Raw genomic sequence first — 22468 nt, forward strand, 5'->3', positions numbered from 1 at the left:
CCACTCACTGGGATCAACCTGTTTTCCCCTCCTCTTCTTTCTTTCCCTCTTCTTGTCTCCTGTGGATTGAGTCTTTTAAGAGTTCTGTTCTTTGATCATTTCAGTGTTGGGTCAACTTGATTACAAACTCCCTGTGGACAGGGATCTTGTTTTATTCACTTGGCTCCCACACAGCACCTAGCAATGTGCTGAGTAAATAGTAGGCAATTGACCCATAAAGTACTGGTTGTCTTAGGGGAAAATAAGTACAGTGAATGCAGGAGTAGCAGGTCCAGTTACTGAGGCACAGAAAAGTCTCTTACTCTTGGGTAGTGGCAGTGAGGGCCTTTGTTTGTGTGCTTTGCTAAAGATATTGCCAGCAATTGTGGATTTCAGAACATCTGTTTTATTAAACTAAGCAATACAGATCGAAACTGTAAGTTTCTATATTCCTCTATGTTCATTAAAGGGATTCTGTAGTTTCTATCAACTATGACTTAGTTGCTACTTTTGTGTTTTGTGTTTTTTTTTTTCTCCTGTGACTTTTGTTTCTTTGTAACTTAAAGAATTTTCAAACTTCAATTCGTTTTTGGAAGAAGGCAGAATAAAATTGTAAATGAATAGATAGATGATAGATAGATAGATAAAATATATCTGTGCTTTCTTTAGAAAGCTGGCCTCGTTTTCACTTTACTAGTATGCTGAAGTCCCATTTGTGTTTTGGGTCATTATGCAGCACTTGGTTCAACCAATTAAGTTTTTTCAATGTATCTTTATTCTATATCAGTATAGTCTTTTCTTGAGACTTTAATATTGTTCCTTTGAGGAACATTCATCATTCTGATGCTCTTTTGTTGCTTAAATGTCTTCCCCCTAGGACCTTTGACAATTTTCCCAAGATTAGCAATTTTAGGAAGTGCTTAATAACATGATTTAAGTTGCCTCTTTATGAGAATCTACAGGATTCCCTTAGAGATTTCCAACATGCAGTGTTTACACTATAGTTTCTTAACTCTGAAAAGCACACTTTTGTGACATTCTATTTATGCTAGATTTTCTCTCCTCCATTTAACATCTTTGCAAAGGGAGTTAGGGGTAAACTCACTAAAATATGTCAGAGGCCTTTACATTTTAGTTGTGAGATCAGCAAAGTATAACTTAGCCTTTTCGTATATTTCAGCAGCTCCCAAATCACTAGTGTATCCCTTAATAACAGTAGTATGTACCTGGAAGCGGTCTACAAAGATTATATAGTTTAATTGTTTATTTACAGATAGATACTTCAGCTGTCATATCAGATGGCTAACTTCAAGTTTGGCTCAGTGGATAGAGCATTGGCCTGTGAACTGAAAGGTCCCAGGTTTGATTCCGGTCAAGGGCACATGCCCGGATTGTGGACTCGATCCCCAGTGAGGGACTTGCAGGAGGCAGCCGATCCATGATTCTCTCTCATCATGGATGTTTCTATCTCTCCCTCTTCCTTCCTCTCTGAAATCAATGAAAATATATTTTTTTAAAAACTATTTAATGAGAATGATTCACAGTTTCTCTTGGTAATAATAATAACAGCTAACACATGTAGTATTTATCATGTGCTAAACACTTTTTACATGTAAAAACACCCACATTTCATTATTTTAAAAGCAACATATAGCTAGGTGCTCCCCCCCCCCCTTTTTAAAAATCCAAACAGAGAATCTCTCTGCCTTTTAATTTTTTGAGAAAGAGAGAGACATCAATTGGTTGCTGAGAGAGACGGAGGGAGGGAGGGGGGGGGGGAGAGAGAGAGAGAGAGAGAGAGAGAGAGAGAGAGAGAGAGAGAGATCAATTGGTTGCTTCCTTCACTTGCCCTGACCAGGAATCAAACCCAGTATCTTTTGGTGCCTGGGATGACACTCCAACCAACTGAGCTATACCAACCAGGGCTCTCTGCCTTTTAACAAGAAAGTTTAACCTGCCTTTTTAAAAATTGTAATTACTAATACGTTTGGAATTATTTGTACCATCTTAAGTTGTTTTTTTGTTTATTACACTTTCTTTTTTTCAATTGCTATTGGATCAATCACATTTTTCTTGATTCCCTTTTATACCCCTTGTTTGTAAATATTTAGCTTCTGTTCCCTTTGCTCTTACCTGTTAACATACATCACTTAACAAAGGTTAAAGTTAGTCATTGTTTTTGTCATCCCCTTGACCTTGGAACATTTTAACTCTAGTCTCCCTTCTTTTGTCTTCTGTGTTGTTGATTTTTAACTTCAGACCAGAACCAGACTGCCTGAGTGTGGACCTTGACCTAGCTGTGTAACTCTGGGTAAGTGTAACCTCTCTTATCTATAAAATGGGGATAATAAGAGCACCTACTTCGTGGAATTGTTAAAAGGATTAAACGAGTCAATATAAATAGTGCCTGGCACATGGTAAGCATTTAATAAGTGGTAGGTACTGTGGTTATCATTATTCTACATTGTTTTTAACCTCCCCTTCCCATGCCCATTTTTAAACAGTCAGTGCATTTTAGGTATACCAACACATTACTTAATTTCTTTTTTATTGAGGTATAATTAACATGCAGTCCAATGAGCTTAAGTTTTCTATTTTAACAGTTTTGACAAATAATCTACACTTTAATGACCATCCAAAATACGATGTAGAACATTTTTCATTTCCCCAGAAAGTTCCTATGTGTGTCTTTCTGTTCAGTTCCCTTCCCCACACTACCCCAATAGCCTCCACAAACACTATCTGATTTTTATCACTGTAGATCAGTTTTGCCTGTATTTCTGTTACCTCTAAATTAAGTCATGTGGTATGTATTCTTTTGTGTTTTCCTTTGACTTAATATTTTAAAAATTTGTCTATGTTGTTGCCTTATCAGTAGTTCATTTTTTACTATAAGAAACCTCCACACTGTTCTCCCACGTGTTTGTACCATTTTACACTCCACCAGCAATGTATGAGAGTTCTAGTCACTCCCATCCTCACCAACATTTGGTGTTATCAGTCTGTGATTTTAACTTTTCTACTGGATATATTTAACAATTTCTTTGCTTGCTACTTGCTTTTGTTTTTCTTTCACATTGTATCCCTTCTTTCTGATTCTGTTTCCTTCCTTTGGTAATTCTTTTAATGACAGTCAGTGAGTCTTCTATCTTTGTCTAAAGATGATGTTATATCAAACTGGGTATAGATACTTGATTGATTGTTATTTTCCTTAATATATGAAAACTTACTGTATTTTCTTCTGACATTTGTTTTTATTAAGGAGAAGTCTGTATTAGTCCAGTTGTCATTCTCTTACAAGTAATATCTTTTTCTCTTGGATTTCTTATAATTTTTTTCCCGGTGTTATTTTGAACTTTTTATTCTGAAGACTCATGTCTGTCTTTAATTCTGGAAAATTCTCAGAAATTGTATCTTCAAATTGCTTTTCCCACATGTTTGCCATTGCCTCCATCTGGAACACCTATTAGAGGCATGTGCATACTTCTTATTCTATCTTCCATGTCTTTTAGCCTCTCTTTCATATTTCTGTTTCTTTAATCTGCCACCTTCCAAGTAATTTTCTCAGACTTCTCTTCCTAATCACTAATTTTCTCTTTAATTATATCTAATCTATTTAATTCATCAATTGATGAATTTTGGTGAGTTAATTTTTTATTCCTAAAAGTTCTTTTTCACATTTGCCTATTCTTTTTTCATATTATCTTGTTTCATATGGCCTTCCTTTATTCCACCTGCTTATTAAAATGAAACAAGTTTAGGATTTTCCGTAATATTCTGTAATTTTTATGGTTTTCAGTTCTTAGGAATGCTATTTGTGTTATTTCCTCCACTTACTGACTTTCCTTTTTGGTGATTCATTTCTTCATGTGACTTTTTATTTTTGCCATTTTGGGCATATAGGTAGAGAGCCTCCTATATCAATCTGGGCAAGGCACCTCTTGTTTGGTTTTCATTAATCCCTACTCCCATTTTCCTCCCCCAAGAGCACCCACTCTTATGTTTATTTGATAAAATGTCTTTGGCTATATATGTCACTTTCTGTACCATATAGTATTGTTTTGATTGTGTATTTTTGACTTATGTAAATGGTGTCATGCTTTAGATCTCATTCTGGTTCTTATATTTTTACTCAACACTGGTTATTTAAGATCTATCTATGTTTTGGTCTAAATAACTACTTGGTGGTTCTTTGTAATGTACTATATTCCATAGTATACATCATAGACACTTACATTCTTTTAGTGATGGACATCTAAATTGCCTCTCCTGTCCCTGCTACCACAGACAATACCCCAGTGATCTTTCTGGCTATGTTTCCTTATGTGAGAATTTTTCTAGGATATTTACCTAGAATTACTGGGTCATAGGGGATATATGCACAGAAAATTTTACTAAATATTACCATAATTTTTTTTTTTTTCCGGGACAGCTGTATCAATTTGTAAACCCACCAGTGGTGCCCTGGATGCAAATCCATGTTCCACCACACGTTACTGTGAGACCTTGGAGAAATTACTCAACCTCTTTTGGCCTTAGGCTCCCCATCAGTAAAAGGGGATAATTACAGCATCTGCCTCATCAAAATAAATGGTAGATGCTGTTGTAACAACGACTGCTACTATAGTTGTTATCAATTAAATAAGCTTCTCCTTCTCTGACTTGTGTAGTTATATAATTTGTCCATTTCCCATCTCCACTTGGATTTCAATTTTTTCCCTAAGATTTACAGAAACGTCTTAAATATTCTAGATTTGAGTTTTTGTTGCCTTTAAACTTTGCAAATATTATCTCCTAGTTCTACCATTTGTCCATTTGTTTATTTATGTCTACAGTGTTCTTTGACAGAAACCTTTAATATCAATGTAGTCAAATTTATCCTTTACCCTTTTTTCTCCTACCCTTTTTTTTTTGGCTTTTAGTTTAAAAAGTTTTTCTACCCTTGCTTCAAAGATACCCTCTGACATTTTCTACTGTTAGCTTTTATAGATTTACCTTTCACATTCATGTTTCCTCATATGGTTTGTAACAGTGAGCTCTTTTCTATATTTTCTTTTTTCCCTGTGTGAGTCTATACCTAGGGTTATGAAAGTATTCTGGTTTTTTTTCTGCTACATGTCAAAGACCAGCTTTTATGTTAATTTCTCTGCTCACAATTTCTGTAGGATGCAGGGTGTACATTTGGATGTTATACCTCTATGGCATAAGCCTACATTTTAGATTTCTTGTGGATACTGTTTCCTCTACTCAAGGCCTGAATAATTAGCAACTTTTTTTTTTAATTGTCTAAAGTTTTTCATATGTCTCCTTTTTCCCCACTTGACCCTCCCCCCAACCTCACCCCCTCCAAGCCATTTCCACCCTGGGCAAGCCCCGACCGCCCAGTGTCTGTGTCCATTGGTTATGCTAATATGCACGCATAAAAGTCCTTTAGTTGCTCTCTAACCCCGCCCCCTACCATTTCTCTCTAGATCAATCTATTCTTGTTCATCAAATTATGTTGATCATTATATCCCACATACGAGTGAGATCATGTGATATTTATCTTTCTCCGACTGGCTTATTTCGCTTAGCATAATGCTCTCCAGTTCCATCCATGCTGTTTCAAATGGTAAAAGCCCCTTCTTTTTTATATCGGCATAGTAGTCCATTGTGTAGATCAGTGGTTCTCAACCTTCTGGCCCTTTAAATACAGTTCCTCATGTTGTGACCCAACCATAAAATTATTTTCATTGCTACTTCATAACTATAATGTTGCTACTGTTATGAATCGTAATGTAAATATCTGATATGCAGGATGGTCTTAGGCGATCCCTGTGAAAGGGTTGTTCAACCACCAAAGCGGTTGCAACTCACAGGTTGAGAACCGCTGGTATAGATGTACCACAGTTTTTTAATCCACTTATCTGCTGATGGGTACTTAGGCTGTTTCCAAATCTTAGCTATGGTAAATTGTGCTGCTATGAACATAGGGGTGCATATATCCTTTCTGATTGGTGTTTCTGGTTTCTTGGAATATAATCCTATAAGTGGGATTACTGGGTCAAATGGGAGTTCCATTTTTAACTTTTTGAGGAAACTCCTTACTGTCTTCCAAGTGGCTGCACCAGTCTGCATTCCCACCAGCAGTGCAGGAGGGTTCCTTTTTCTCCACATCCTCGCCAGCACTAACCAGCAACTTTTATTGCTGTTCACTGAACCAGTGAGCAGAGATTTTTTAAACACCATTTCGAGGAGGGATAGGTGTTTGAGGCTCTTTGTGCAAGGGTCTCAGTTCCAACTCTCTCACCTTCTGCCTAAGCTATATTGCCAGCCTCCCTGTTAGCATTAGTGCTTTCGCCTCCAAGCCCAGGGCCTGTGTTGGAGTTTGAAACCCCTGTGGGCCACCATGGCCTCCACTCCCACTTACTGTTTGGCTTTGATTTTGATGCCTCTTTCGTTTCAAGTGTTTGAGAATTTCCTTATTTATTTATTTTTTTTTAGCTTGGCTATATATTTTTAAAGCATTTTTGTTTTGTTTAATCCAGTATCTCTGTGGGAGAAAAGGTCCATTTACGTCAGCTCAGTTTTGCCAAAAGTCTGTTCTTTAATTAGTTTTCCTGTTACTTTCAGTACAATTTCAACTTTCAACATTGCCAGCTTACATTTATTAAGTAGCCCTTGATCACCCTTGAATGTTTCCTGCCTTAACTATTCACATTCTCCTTTTATTGGTCAAATTTATAACCATGTTTTTAGTATCTGTGTATTGGTAAATACATAATTCTGTTCAGTCTTTTTAACCTTGCTTGTAGACTTCAGTCTCCAAGTATTGGGGATTTTTCAGCTACCTTTCTGTTAATAATTTCTAGTCTAATTCCATTTTGGTCTGAGAGCAGAGATTGTATGACTTCTATTCTGTCCAGTTAGTTAAGGTATGTTTTATGGCCCACAATGTGGTCTATCTTGGTGACTTTTCCATGTGAGCTTGAGAAGAATGTGTAATCTGCTGTTGTTGGATGAAGCAAGTCTATAGATGTGCATTCTATCCAGTTAATTGATGGTGCTGTTGACTTCAACGATGTCCCTATTTTTTCTATGCCTGTTTTATTCCTAATAAGTTTCCTTGTTTGAGGTCTGCTCTACCTGAAATTAATATAACTACTTCTGCTTTCTTTTGATGAGTGTTAGTATGCTATATCTTTCTCTATTCCCTTATTTTAAATCTGTCTGTATACTTATATGAGTTTCTTGTAGACAGCATAGATTTGGGTCCTGTTTGATCCATAATGACAATCTGTGTTTTAATCAGTATATTTAGACCATTGACATTTAAAGTGATTATTGATATAGTTGAATTGATATCTGCCATATTTGCTAATATTTTCTATATGTTGCCCTTGTTCTCTTCTCCAGTTTTTGTCTTCCACACCTTTCCACCTTTTTTGTGGTTTTAGTTGACCGTATTACATGATTCCATTTTCTCTCCTTTCTTAACATGTTATACTTTTTTAACTTTTTATAGTGGTTGCCCTATAGTTTGCAATATACATCTATAACTAGTTCAGGTCCACTTTGTACTATACTACTTCGCAGATATATGTAAGTGCCCTGCATTAATGAAATAATCCTAATTCTTCTCTCCCATGTCTGTATCAGTTTATCCTGCACGGGTCCCCATGGAGGTTGTCTGTTGGTGGGTTTCTGCTCTCAGAGGCAGTGATTCTCTATATCTGCCTCTCTGTCTCTTCAGTTTTTGGGGCAGCACGTTTGCCCTATGACCTCACTTCTCTGGCTGATCTAAGAGTTGTTGATTTTTCAACTTGTTTAGCTTTTTATTTTGCTGTCAGGATAAAATGGTGACTTCTAAACTCCTTACATGCTGGACCAGAAACTGGAACACGGAAGTATTTTACTTTCATCTGCCAGTTCCAAATGTAGAAAATAAAGAAATAATGGTGTGGTTTCATCAAATTGCTTTCCATAAATGTGATATAAAGAGTGAAAAAGCACTATTTTTTAGAAACCAAAAATTGATGGATAAAAGGGAAAGAAAAATTAAGGCAAGAAAATATCGATGACTGAACTATAAAAGGCTTAACACAATTCTCTATCCTAAGTTTCAATTTTCTCTAAGAAAACCATTTCTAGTCTATACCTTAAGAGCTTCAACTCTTTTCCGTCTCATGTCAGCCTCCTCACTTCCTTGTCCTTCAGGATTATCAGCTGCTTTCTGTAAAAGAAGTAGAGACGCAAACCCCTTAGGACAGAACCTCAAGTTCGGTGCAGAGAGTATGAATGAACTAACAGCTGACTGTGTAAAACGGTAAACTGTCCAATGTAAAAAATAATGGAGGAGTAGAAAGGGCGTTATCCATAATTCTGCTAACAAAGGCAACCAGTGTTATTTTGACATATGTCTTTCTATCCTATTATTTTTACTAGACTTTCTGCTTTATGTAAGTGAGGTTACACAATTTTGCTGTCATCATCAGATCCTCAAATCCAAAACTTAACTATCTTTTTCTTGTATTATCTGGATCACCGAACCAAACCAGGAACCTGGGAGTCACACCTATTCAGGCCCTAAATCATGACAGTTACACTTTCTAACTATTTTTGGCTGTCTCTTCTCTATTCTATTACTACTTTCCCTGGTCAAAGCCTTCATTGATTTTTCCCTAAGCTCCTGCCATAATAGAGCCTGTCTCTAGCATTATTCCCCTCAAATTCTGTACAAGTCTTACTTAAAAATGCGTATTTGACCATGTGACTTTCCTGCTTAAACCCCTTTAAACCCGTCAGTGGCTCCTCATTGCCTGTAGGATAATTCCGAGCTCCTAAGCATAGCTCATGTCTCTCTCTGACCAGAACCCCTGCCTGCCTCTCCAGATTCATCTCCTGACACTCCCTATCCCTGCCTTTCCACTATCACAGAACTCCTTATAACCGCAGCTCCCAATCCTCCTCCCTCCATTCTCTGATGTGTTCTTACTTGTGTACCGCATGCAGGCTTCCCTGCTAGGAATGCCTTTTCCCCCCACCTTTTCCCCCTCATCAGTATTTACTTATTTATTGACAGGTCAGCTGCTAGCTCCTACTCAAAACCTTACTCTAATTCCTGGACTCCCCTGTCCTCCAAACTGGGTTTCTAAGTGCAATCTCTATCCTTGCATTTTCTTCCATTCATTTATCCATCCCACCAACTAACCAACAATAATTGTGTTAGGCAGAATTTTAAGTACTAGGATATAGCAAATGATAAAAAAAATAAAGGTCCTTCCATAATGGACCTTACATAATAAACAGTTAAAATACAGTATGTCACTAAGTGATAAATTCTCTGGTGGAAAAATAGAGTAGGAGGGCTGGGATGTTCAGGGGTTGGAGAGGAGGTTGCTATTTAAAGAACACGATCAGAGAAGGCCTCACTAATAATATAGCCTTTGAGCAGAGACCTGGTGGAAGGGAGAGAGGGAGCCATGCGCGGATGTGAAGAAACTTTGAGGAGCATGCCCAGTGTATTCCGGGATCAGCAAGGAAGGCAGTGTGCTGAGAGCAGAATGGTGAGGGGAGAGTGTAGATGACGCTGGAGAGCCAATGACAGCCAAATCATGAAGGGATTGTAGGCTTTTGGCTTTTACTGAGAGACTCCAAATTATGGAGGCTTTTTGCAAACAGATGACAAGACGACAGCTATGTGCTAAGAAGATCAATCTAACTACTGGGTTAAAAGTAGGGTAGAGTAGGGGGAATGCTAGGAAGGGGCAGAGACAAGCTAGGACACTGTTGCAATCATCCAGATAAAAGGTGTTGGTGGCTTGGACTGACCAGAGTGCAGCCAGTGGAGGTGGTGGTAAGTGATTGGATTTTGGATATATTTTGAAGGTGGAGCCAACAGGATTTATAAAGGATTGGATAGGGAGTATGAAAAGAAACAGGGAAACAAAGGTTTTTAGCCTGAACAACCAGAAGGACAGAATTGCTGTGAAGTGGGGAAGATGGCAGGAGAGTTCTAGGTGTAAGTTGAAGAAACCTGTCAGGCCTCCAGTTGGAGATTTGCGTGCCTAGTTGAAGGTGGGCACTGGAGTTCTGAGGAGAGGTCTGAGATGGAAATACAAATCTGAAAGCTGTCTGCATTTAGAGATTTCACACTTAAGGAATCAGATGAGAGAGAAGAGAGGAAGTGAGATGGCTGAGTCCTGAAGCACTCCAACTTGAGAGGTCAAAGTGATACAGAGGGCATCTGACCAGAGGAAATGGAGAAGGCTAGTGAGGTGCTAGGAGAACCAGAGAGCAGGGGCAAGTAGAAATGCACTTACTAGTTAGAGGGAGGCAGTGGTGACTTGTGTGCAATGTTGCCAGTAGGTGGGATAACTGTCAGGACATTGTGTTATAACTGTCTATATATTTGTCTCCTTCAGTTGGCTGAGAACTCATGGATAGCAGGATTACATACAGCTTTGAAAGCAGTGAGATGCCATTTAATGGCTGCTTTCCCTTCGGCTGGTTCTCTCAGCCCCTTGCATTTCAGTCTCCTCTGAAAATGGGGAGGATGTAGTATCTTTCCCGTAGAGTTGTTGTGAGGCTTAAATAAGATCATGCAGGTGAAGCACTAAGTATAGTCCTGTTCATGCAGTTAAACACATGACAGTTATCAGCACTATTCATTTTGTATACTGCCGGGAGCCGGTCCATGCTTGCTGTTTCAAGGGACCTGGCATATATGGCATACTGTTCTTAATATGTTTGCTCACCTTCTTGGCACTATGCGTTTTAACCAAGGTCTCTGAGAAAGGTTGTTTCCCCAGGTAGGGATTTTCCCCTGAAGTTAGGGAGGGAATAAAACCTCTTAACTAAGTGCCAGGTGGGTAATTAATCACTTTAACTACGAACAATCATGCTTAAGCTACATAATCTTTACTCCCTGGAATGGAGATAAGAAACGCCCTAACCTTTGTAATAGAGATTGATAGGATTGAATCAACTGGTATAAATACAGATGTAATAAGACAGCAAGACACAGAACTTAGAACACAGAACTTAGAAGACAGAACCTACACAGAACCTAGAGACAGAAGAACTTCGCTGGAGAGAACATGGCAAAAGATCCTGGACTGAACCTGACTACAGAAATTGGCAAGAGAACCTGACTAGAACCTGGTATCTGAACCTGGCTGGAGAACCTGGAGAACCTAGCAAGAGAACATGGACACAGAACCTGGCTGGAGATCCGAACCAGAACCTCTCTGGAGATCCAGACCAGAACTTGGCTGGAGATCATGGCTGGAGATCCTGGCTAGGCTGCTGATCAGCTGAACGCTGTCTCCGTGTCATTCCTTCTTCGCCGACTCCGTCCACACCTTTGGGAACCCCTGGACCTGCTGGGGTTGGACCCCGGCAGTATACCTGGCTCAGTGCCCCTTCATATTACGCAACGTTTGTTAATGAATGAATGAATTGCCTTTTTATTGGTTTTGTTTTAATATTTCATTCAAGGCACTTCCCTGTGTGTTGTGAAGTATTAACATGGCCTTTTGGGGTTTCTCTAGGATCTAGTGCTGATCCTCACAAAGCGGGTTCTGGAAGAAGAGGGGAAGAGACGGCCTCGCGGCAGAGCCGATCCGATGGAGCTCCCCAACTACAGCCGGCAGCTGCTCCAGCAGCTCTACACACTGTGCAAGGAGCAGCAGTTCTGTGACTGCACCATTTCCATTGGGACCATTTACTTCAAGGCCCACAAACTTGTCCTGGCCGCTGCCAGCCTCCTCTTCAAAACCCTGCTGGACAACACAGACACCATCTCCATCGATGCATCCGTGGTGAGCCCCGAGGAGTTCGCCCTCTTGTTAGAGATGATGTACACTGGCAAACTACCTGTGGGCAAGCACAACTTCTCCAAAATCATCTCTTTAGCCGACAGCCTCCAGATGTTTGACGTGGCTGTTAGTTGTAAAAATCTTCTGAGTAGCCTTGTAAACTGCTCTGTTCAGGGTCAGGTGGTGAGGGATGTCTCCGTGCCACCCTTGGAGTCATTCAGGAAAGAGTCGGAGAAGCCTGAAGTAGAAATCCTTTCTTCAGAGGGTGCGGGAGAGCCTCCTCCTCCCCGGGAGGGTTCCACCCCGGTGAAGGCCGAGACGCAGGAAGCTGTCCCTACGGTTGCACAAGAAATGAGTGTGGGTCCTTCCCCTGCCCAGGAGCTTCAGGGGGATGCAGGCGCGCCAGTGGAGACTCCTCTCACTGCGGAAGTCTGTCCTTCCTCCCCTGTTGTACAAGCCTTCAGTGAGGCAAAGGAGGCCAGCACAGAACCAGGTAATGCATGTGTAATAGTTGTTTTGTAATCTATCCTCCTGTAGTCAGTTACTGGATTCAATGACCTTTATGAATTTTTTTGTTTCATTGATAAATTTACCAAAGACCACTGTTAAATAGGATATAAAAATCAATACATTACTCCTACCAGGGCATTCTTCTTGTAAAAGTATCTGTGTTTGTGAGTGTTGAAAATCTGAAGCTGAACTACAGAGCAGAAAAGCAATATTGGAATAACAGTACACCATTTTTTATACTTCCCATTACTTTAACCAGGATGAGGATGGCACAAAGAAGGAAGATGTTAGAGACACAGTTTTCTATTCATTGCTCATAACTGGTGTGCTGCATTACTCACAAATGCAGTCTATGACCTGAAGCTTCTCAGCTTAAACTTTTAAAAATCATTTCAAGTAATGAATCACTGATTTTTTTAATTTTGTTTTACATTCAGAGTATGAGACAAAACACTCCCAGATGAATTTTCTTCTAGAAAATGAAAGTATCTTCTCTGACGCACTCTTGGTTACCCAGGATGTTTTAAAAAAACTAGAAGAATGTTCAGAAATTAAAGGTATACAGAAGGAGGTAGGTACTGAGTCTTACTTGCTAGTTTCGTGTTCTCAGGGTACCAGATCCGCTTCTAACTTAGGACAGAAATGTGAAAATGCAAAATCCCCCAGAGTTTCAATTTTTTCAAACTATTTTTTTTACATTTATTCCCTAAAGGGCAGTGTTGCAAAATTATTAGGCAAGATACTTTCAAAACAAAATTGTATTTTGATTAACAGGTGAATTCCACCTTATAACTAATTTTGATTCTTAAGTGATTATAACATTCCCTCCGGTACAAAAAGGATGTAATATAAACTTAACTGGTAAATTGTATCCAATGTTTAGGACTACAGTGGCCATTTTCAGCTATCCAAACAAGAACGGTGGACATTTATTGAACATCTAGTATGCTATGTTTGGAGCATGTGTTATCTCATTTAATCCTCACAAAAATCATCAAGGTGGATACTGTGGTATTTTTTAGCCTTGTTTTATGGATGAGGAAACTATCTTAAGGAGATGCTGTAACTTGGCCAAGTCACAGAGCTTGTGAGACTGAGCAAGAATTCAAACTAAGCATTCTAACTTTGAGCTGTTCTCATACATGTTGAGTTAATACTGCCTCCCAAAGAGTAAAAGTGCTGTGTGTATATCATCTATCTATAATAATAAAAGCGTAATTAGACCAGACGACCTTCCAGACGAAGCTGGGGCTGCGGGGCTGCAAGGGAAGCCCAGGTCCGCGGTGCCAGAGGGAAGCCGGTGCTGGCAGCCGGGGAAAGGAAGGCCTACTCTTGCATGAATTTCGTGCATCAGGCTTCTAGTGTATGTGTAAATGTTCAGGAATTAACTGACAAAAAGCTGCCAAATGGTAATCAGGCTCTGTTTCTTAGCCGACCTTTTTTTTCTTCAATTCTCAGTGAGACACACCCCCACCGACAGGATCCCTCACAACCCAATTCCTCACAACCTTGCAGGATTGATCCCAGGGCCACTTTGGAACTCCCCTTGCTTCCCCTTTCCCCAGCCCTCCCTTCCCAGAGGCGCTGGCAGAGGAGAGGGCACTGCCCCCCAGGCTTCCTCATCCGATTGGTGGGCAGTGTTGTGAGGTCTCCCATGCTGCTGTAGGCGTTTGGTTTTTGTTAGTTACTATTAATCCAATAAATAACTGCCTTCTAATATTTAAATGTATCCCTGATGCATAGTAAATTTAAAAAAAACACACAAAGTCAAGGTCAAGTACTTATTTTAACCATGGTTAATCAACAGTTGGCTCTAAATTATTTTCTTAACAGATAAACTATTTACAAGACTGGGCTAACCCTGAGGACTCTCTTAGGGAGGGTTCAAGTTATAAAACCTGGTATACTTTGAACCAGTTATGCTGAAGGACATTATGGTTTTATGTTTTTGCACTTGGATGTTCTCTTAACTGTTTAATGCATCATTTTATCACTAGTTTCTTACTTTGATAGCTAGCTATAGTCATACCTCTTTGCTTTTTCTCTTAAGGCTTCCTCTCTTAAGTTTGGATGCAGAGAGCAACATCATCCCTTAGTCAGGAATACTGAAATTATTAATGATACCTCTATACTTCCTTGAATTGTGTCTTAATGCATTTTTTCCCTCTCACTGGTGCCTAAAAGTATCTGACACGTAAAAGGTGCTCAAAAATATTTACAGATATGGACTCATTTAATATTTTCTCCTCCAATTCTTGTCCTAATCTTTTGATGGCAATAGCATTACTGGTACTTTGAAAGAACACCGAATCACTGCTGGCGATCATTATAGGCTTATGTTATTACTTCCTCGGTTTTAGAGGTTAGAGTAAGAGCTCTACACACCATTTGGTGGTTGTATTTAAAATTGATTCTGTTATATTCTGTAATAAATCTTCCTGCTGCAGAAAGAAAAAGGAAAAAGATACTTCAGGAACATAAGATTAAATTAAATAAAATAGAGCGTTAGGGAGGTACTGCTTTCTTAGGCCCTGCACTTCTCTCTCTTTTTACTTGCTTTTAGACAGCTTTATTGAGGTATGATTAACATGTAGTAAACTGCACATACTAGTTATTAAAGTATGCGGTTTGACAAGTCTTGAAACCTGAAACCATCACTATACAATCAAGATAGTGAAGACACTTCTGAAAGTTTTAGTTCCCTTGGTAACCCCTCCCTCCTCCTCCTTTCACTCGCCCATGACCAGGTAGCACTGATCTGCGTTCTGCCACTGTAGTTAATTTGCATTTTCTAGAATACTCTAGAAATGGAGTCATAGTCTGAATTCCTTTGGTCTGGCTTCTTTCATTCAGAATACTTATTTTGAGGTTGCATGTTCATTCCTTTTTACTGCTGAGCAGTGTCCATTGTATGGATATGCAGTTTATCCAGCGCTGCTAGCCTGTGACCTTGAGCAACTTCATCTAAGCCAGTGGTTCTCAACCTTCCTAATGCCATGACCCTTTAATACATTTCCTCGTGTTGTGGTGACCCTCAATTTCATTGTTACAAATTGAACATAATTAAAGCATAGTGATTAATCACAAAAACAATATGTAATTATATATGTGTTTTCCAATGGTCTTAGGCGACCCCTGTGAAAGGGTCGTTCGACCCCCAAAGGGGTCGTGACCCACAGGTTGAGAACTGCTGACTAAGCCTTTATTTTCTAATTGGTAAAATGGGAATGTTACCACCTATATCTCAGAATCTTGGTGAAATTAAGGTTATTTATATGAAAGTCATACTAAAATGCCAGGCACATAAAAGGACTCAGTAGGTGTAACTGTTGTTTGTTATATATTAACACAGCCTTTTTAGACATAGTTGATCTTAAAACCCCCTTTTCACCTCATGCCTTTTTTTTCCTTTTTCCAAAACAAAACATTTTCATCTTAGCTCCAATGACATTTTTACCATCTTTCCCCAAAAACATTTCTAGGGCACAAAATAGATTCATAATTGTTTAATTAGATACATTTTATATATTGTGAACATAATGGCTAATATTTTGTACACACTGTTTTATTTACTGTGCCGCATTCATAATACACCAACTTCACCTCATGCCTTTTCATATCCTAGTACCACGGTCATTTACTCCACATGAGATGGTTTGCTGTCACTTTAGGAATAATTTGCAAGTCATGTTTTCAAATAGGTGCCATTCCCATCTTGGAAGTAGCTTCCTGGTCTGCAGGTGTAGTGTCTCATACAAGGCCGCCACCTCTACAACAGTTCAGTGTATATAAAAATCACTGAGGGCTTGTTAAAATGTACACCTCCAGATCACATTTCCAGGGAGGCTGATTCCTAGGTTGTGGTAGAACTTGGACACCTCCCTCTTTAACAACTTCCCTGTGGGATGCTGTTTGGTATCTCTCAACCACATTGGAGAAGCACTGCTGGAAAATTAATGGCTCACAGAATTCTTAGTGTCTGATGGCAGATGTCACAGTGTCTCTGCTGACATTTCTTAAACTTTTGAGGGGTCACTGAATATCCATTTTTCCCAAGGGTTACTCTTTGCTTTCCTCTTGATTCAGCAAATATTTACTGAGCAACTGGTATGTGTCAGACATTGAGCTGGTTGCTAGGAAAACAAAACTAAGACTAGATCCTATCCTTATAGGATGTCCTAAAAGCAAAGAAATCTGCCTCGTGTGATTTGGGGGGAATGTACACAGAAGCCACCAAACTGTAAGACATCGGTGTTTAATCCTTGGACTGGCTGGCGTGGCTCAGTGGTTGAGTGTCGACCTATGAACCAGGAGGTCACAGTTCGATTCCCGGACAGGGCACATGCCTGGGTTGTGGGCTTGATCCACAGTAGGGGGTATGCAGGAGGCAGCCTATCAGTGATTCTCATCATTGATGTTTCTATCTCTCCCTTCCTCTCTGAAATGTATTTAAAAATTAATTTATCCTTAGATGTGTCATTGTAAGACTTGATTTAAGGCTTATGAGTGATGTTCTGGTTGAGGTGGACCAGCCTGTACCTTTCCTGAGAAACAGATCCAGGCTGGGGAGCTGGCCTGGATTGAGTTTAGGAAGGACACCATGAACCAGTGTCCTGATTATTTTATTTCCTGAGGTAAATGATGAAAGGTGGCAAAGCCATTCCCTGAGCCATGATTGCGGCAACAGAGAAGAGGCCGGGTTGTTTGAATTATGTGAAACCAAAGCCAAAACTGATTACGGAGAAGTGCGTTGGGTGCTGGGATGAGGATGCGTCTTCTGCCCGTCTTTGTGTTCTGTCCCCTACCCATTAGAAAAAGCAGGAACTGACCTACGAGGCTTTCTGGCTGAGCGTAGTAAAATCTTTATTTAAAGGCAAACTCAGGCTTTTTTTCAGCTTTTACACTAGAACGTTTCATTGTCTTCTTAATTGTGTGTATAGCAAAGTGAGCCTTTCACTAGAATAAAGAGATTCCCTTTCCTACTATTGATTTCCTTGCTGTTTGAGCCACTTTTCACCTAAAGTTCTGGAAAGACTCCCAAAACTGAGAATGTAGTAGCATTTTTTTCTCCTTCAGCTTTGTTTCAAAGGCAAACAAGTCTTGTTACCTGTGAGAATCTAATGTTTCAGCCACGTCACTGCTTTGGAGGTTTGTCAGAAAGTGCAGGTCTGTGCTATGTGGACCGGTCACTGACAGGGTAGGCTGACCCTCTTGAAAAGTGAGTTAATAGGATTTACTTTGCAGGTCTATGAGAGATGAAAATACATTTTCCCCCCAGATCTCCTCTGTGCTAATTATCAAGTCTAAGATATGCTGCATAGACAGAAGGGCTAGTGGTGTTGTAGCAAGGAAATTTCATTCAGGTAAGCATTTATTAAGCACCTACTATGTACCAATCTCTACTAATCATTGAGACCAAGCGGAATGCTGCAGGTTGTCTAGATACTACTGCACAGTGTTCACAGTGATGTTGAGTCTAGAAGTCCAGTAGAATCCAGTGTAAATGGATTTGGTCACACTCAAAATCTGGGAGGTGGAACTGGGTAAAGAGGGTGCCAGGTCAGTGAGCTCAGTGTTGTTTTTTTCCAGACTCCTCTACTCACTTGCCATGTGACGTTGGGTGGGTGACTTCACCTCTCTGACTCATTTAACTGGTCGTGATAATGCTCCTGGGACTGATGTGTGGAGAAAGGAGATGGCACATGTGCACAGTCGGGGGTGGTTTGTATCATGACTGCTCTCAGCATTTAGGGGTGCCATGAGCAAATAAGAATATAGTGTAGCCCAAACAAACCTGAAGGCTAACAGTTGGCAAAACAAGTAAATTCAGTTAAAAGAATTGTGTAAGGGGAAGATTAAATGTTTTATCACATATAATTGAGAGAAAGGAAACTGTCTCGTCTTTACTGTACTCACATAAAAATGCTTTGATTATACATGTGACTGTGAATTTATATGAATTTACTAAGGTACAGTGCCTTTAACACTAAGAATCAAAGGAGTGCCAAATGTTTGGCTAAAGAACAGAACTCTGTTTGGGTTCATGTCTTGGAGTCTGTTACATGGTAGCAATCAATGAGCCCCAGCCCGTAGCAATATGTGACACCCTTCTGTTGAGGCAGACACACTATTTCAGAAAAGAGCTCACTCCACTGTGGAGCCCCAGGCAGCGCAGGGGGCTGGTGGAGTAACAGTTTATGAACGCTGGCTCTGGTACTGGTCCCCAGTAGGTTCTGGAAGAAAGAGCGGAGAGCAGGGCCATCCAGGCAACTCACTGCTCCCTCCTGGCCCTTTCAGCAGCCCACCCCTCCTTCTCTTCCCAGATGGTCACCCTAGCGTCACTGCTGAGCAATGAAGTTAACAAATGTTTTAATTTCACTGCTGAGTAGTTCTGCAGAGGAGGAGACAGCAGAGAGGATAATGAGAAGCACATCAGATGCCACCACTGATGAAAGCTTCTCTTCCCCAGTGGCTCCAGTGATAATGCCAGACAAATTGGATGCTGAGAAAGGTGGATTTGGGCTATTCCGAGAGCTTCGGGTGCACAAAGCTGGCCAAGTATAGAATGAGATAGCTATATGCCATTTAATTATGATGTGCTAAAGGAAGGGAAAATAAAGAGAAAGAAACATGTTTACTCAGGGCATTAGCGATGAGTGAGTCTCTCTTAGTTATCTATTGCTGTGTAACAAATTACTCTAAAGTTTATCAGCTTAAAAGAACAAACATTTATAACCTCACTGTTTCTGTGGGTCAGGAATCCAGGCCTAGTTTAGCTGAGTCCCTGGCTCAGGGTCTCACAGGGCTGCCATCAAAGTGTCAACCAGGGCTGCCGACATCCTAGGGCTCGGCTGGGAGAGTGTCTCTCTAAGCTTAGTCACATGACTGTTGGCCGGCTTCAGAGCCACTTCCAAGTTCACTCACTGATTGTTGGCCAGAGAATTTAACTCCTTGCGCTCCGTCGTCAGCTCACAACATGGCTGCTCGCATCAGAGCAAAGACGGCACACACTTAGGCAAGGTGGAAGTCACAGTGACCTCATCTCAGAAGTGGCATCCATTATCTTTGCCTATTACCTTCCTTAGTTGTTAGGGCCAACCCAAGGGCATGAGTGCCTGGAGGCAGGGCTATTGAGAACCATTTTAGAGGCTGCCTACCTCAGGTCCCTACTGCTGTCAGGGAAAAGGCATTCTACAGAGAGTGTCGGCCAGCTAACAAAAACATGAAGGGTTGAATATGTGTGACTAGAGGGGATTAAGCATTCAATTGGTGTCTGAATCTTATTTATTATTTTTAAAACAGGGACAAGATAAGTTCATGGTAGTTACTCTAGTAACCAACGTGGAAGGCTGAAAAGGAGTGGTCAGAAAGTGCTGAGGGCCTTACTTGCCAAACCCAAGAAGCGTGGGGTTCCTGCGTCTGGCTCATCTCTCTTTCTGGGTACTTGTGTTCCGTAGACCATGATGGGATGTCTTGTGGGTGCAGAAGGACATTCAGCATTCCAGAGAATCCTGGATAAAGTAAGAGATGAGAGCCTGGATGTTCCGACTGTTGTGTCCCTGCTGAGGCTGTACCAGGATTCTAATCCTGCAGTGAAGACAGCACTGTCAGGTGGAAAGCCAGAGGATGGGGAAGCCGTGCAGCCAAGAGGTAGGAGAAACCCATCCACCTGGGTCGCCCAGTGTTATTCTGGGCAGATGCTATGAAGTTTGCTCCAGTGACTCATTTCTTCAGTGGCCTAGCTATTGTTAAGTGATTTTCACGTAAATTATACATGTAACTCCGGAAGCTGCATGTTAAATATGTACAAGCTAAATTGGAGACTCCAGTTCTCTCCCCTCGTGTGCTACACTAGTCTGACACCTTGAGGTTGGAGACTGCCATCAGTGTTCTCTGCCCTTCAAAAAGCCACACGCCCTCCTCGATGTGAAGAGCCCAGGGCGAGCTGGTTCGCTGACAGCACTTTTAAAGGCTGCAGCTTGTCCCATTGGGGGTTGGTACAAAGCAGTGGCCTTGCCAACCAGAAGTTAACCTCTGGCTGGCTCTGCGGCTTTGTGTTTCGACAGATAAATGAAACACTTTTCCTTTCATACAATTTAAACAGAATAATAAAGTATTTTCCTCTCCAAAAAGCGAGATTCTGCATTTGGGTCCTCGGAATAGGCCGAGAATCACTTTGCTATTCTGTTAGATCTCTCTTGACAAACCATGCTGTCATTTTCTTCAAATTGACCGGCTTCTCCTGTGCGTCTCTAACTCTTTCTCCCCAGGGAGCACAGGAGCGGGAAAGACCTTGTCCGCTCTGTTACTAGAACACAAAGAGGACCTGATCCAGTGTGTAACCCAGCTGAGACCTATTATGGAGTTCCTGGAAACAGCCACAGAGGAATTCCTGCCCGGCACTGAGAAAAGGGTAACTGTCGAGTGTCTCTCCTCCCTTCTGAATTTATAAAGCACTGTGTGTTTTTAAACTTCTTTTGCGGCCTGTAGCAGTTTTTGCCTTGCAGTATTTTTGTACATACTACATAGTAAGCCCCTTGAAGTTCAGGTTCTTGATTCATGCCTCTGTATCCTTGCAGCAACGGCCTTGTGCATTGTAGTTGTACATTAAATGGGTAGGTGAACAGTGGATGGATATTCCTGCTCTGATCAGTGAGTTTTTGTTATAAAATAGTTGTCCCAAGAATTGAAGGTCTAGGTATATTTGTAATTATTATGACACTTTTTCCTCTTTAAAGAAATGATATACTGTTCATCTGTAGAAAACGGGGAAAAAAGAAAAGAAAGGAAAAAATTCAAATATCCCGCCATCCCATCACTCAGAGACGAGTGCTGCTAACCCTGCCTAGTGTGTGCTCCTCTTTTCTCATCTGAGTCTCCTTGCACGGGGTTATCAGACAGTTTTTTAACTGTTTTGTTTAATGTATTGTGACTACATCTCCTTACTTCAGTATGGATTTTGGTAGCTGTATTGTACTGTCTAATGGACATACCATAATTCATTAATTCTTTATTGTTGGGCATTTGCTCCCAGTATTTTGCTGTTGTAAATGATGTTTCAGAGAACCCCCTGGCACATAATCTTTGCATACTTCTGAAATCCTTTCCTTAGAATAATTTTAGGAAGTGGGATTTTGAAATAGTATAAAATTTTTCAAGTGCTTGGTATATGTTGTCAGTTGCCCTTCAGGAAGGTTATACCGATTTACTCTCCCACCAGCCAGCTACTAAAATCCTCATACAACTGCTGGCATGACTTCTCAAGTCAACTAGATAACTGTATTTGGTGGTGTTATTGATTTCAACTTTGTGCTAAAAATATTTTTATGTCTGGAAGGAAGCAATAGGAACAGAGAACTTTTGTGGCATCAATTCTTTGTGGGAAATGGCTTACATGTTTAGGGGAGAAAGTGTTTACGAATCACTGGTGTGATGGCTAAGCACTGGATGAATAGTGAGACTGGATTCTAGAGTTTCTTTTTCTCAGTAATCTTGTATTGCTAATGTTTCATATAAAATGGGAATAATCTTTAATCTCAAAATTGTGTTTTGCAAATTATTTATATGTTTAAAATTTTAACTTCTTTAAACTTCTTAGAAAAAGATAATACATACACAAAATAATATTAAAATTAAACCCCTGTCTTATCCTTAGACTTCAGATTAAGTATAATTTCTGGCACTCAAAGTAAGTTGCTTATGCTAGAGGCACCTGATACCCTTAGTGATTCCATTCGATTACTCATTCAAACCTTTTCCTTAATAGCTAGATGGGATGTGTCCTCCGAACTGTTTCATTATCTTGGTAAAACAGCATTGATAGGGAGAGCCCAAACTCAGCCTCATTGTGTGCTGCACAGCAGACCATGCTGTCATTTTCTTCTGTCATTTTCAGTTAACTTGACAGAAAGGGCTGAAGCAGAAGAACTTAAATTAGTAATAAATTACAAAAAACACTTCTTAGGATTGGGGTTCCACCAGAGCCTCATTAAGCTACTCCTTTTCACGAAGATTGAAGCAAAATAATAAAGTAGGTGTGTAGAGGTGAATGTTGATCAAATAGCCGCAGTGACCCTAAATGGTTTGGCTCAGTGGCTAGAGCATCAGCCTGTGGACTGAAGGGTCCCAGGTTCGTTCGATTCCTGTCAAGGGCATGTACCTTGCTTGCAGGCACATCCCCA

The 22468-nt window shown here is 40.4% G+C and overlaps 1 protein-coding gene across 7 annotated transcripts in view; it reads left to right on the forward strand.

The window, feature by feature from the left end:
• ZBTB40 (zinc finger and BTB domain containing 40) overlaps nt 1-22468 on the forward strand; it is a 63807-nt gene that overhangs the window by 19385 nt on the left and 21954 nt on the right. For 4 of the 7 annotated variants that reach the window (XM_036348865.1, XM_036348866.1, XM_036348869.1 and 1 more), the window contains exons 2-6: nt 2239-2290; nt 11511-12270; nt 12725-12858; nt 19745-19937; nt 20558-20700. In XM_036348865.1, the coding sequence (XP_036204758.1) occupies nt 11586-12270; nt 12725-12858; nt 19745-19937; nt 20558-20700 (1155 nt within the window). In that variant the 5' untranslated portion in view covers nt 2239-2290; nt 11511-11585. Of the gene's footprint in view, nt 1-2238; nt 2291-11510; nt 12271-12724; nt 12859-19744; nt 19938-20557; nt 20701-22468 lie in introns of those variants that run through there. The other 3 variants (XM_036348870.1, XM_036348871.1, XM_036348872.1) reach the window with 3 other exon arrangements.

The sequence above is a fragment of the Myotis myotis genome, unplaced genomic scaffold, assembly GCF_014108235.1.
Source record: "Myotis myotis isolate mMyoMyo1 unplaced genomic scaffold, mMyoMyo1.p scaffold_m19_p_2, whole genome shotgun sequence".
Lineage (NCBI taxonomy): Eukaryota > Metazoa > Chordata > Mammalia > Chiroptera > Vespertilionidae > Myotis > Myotis myotis.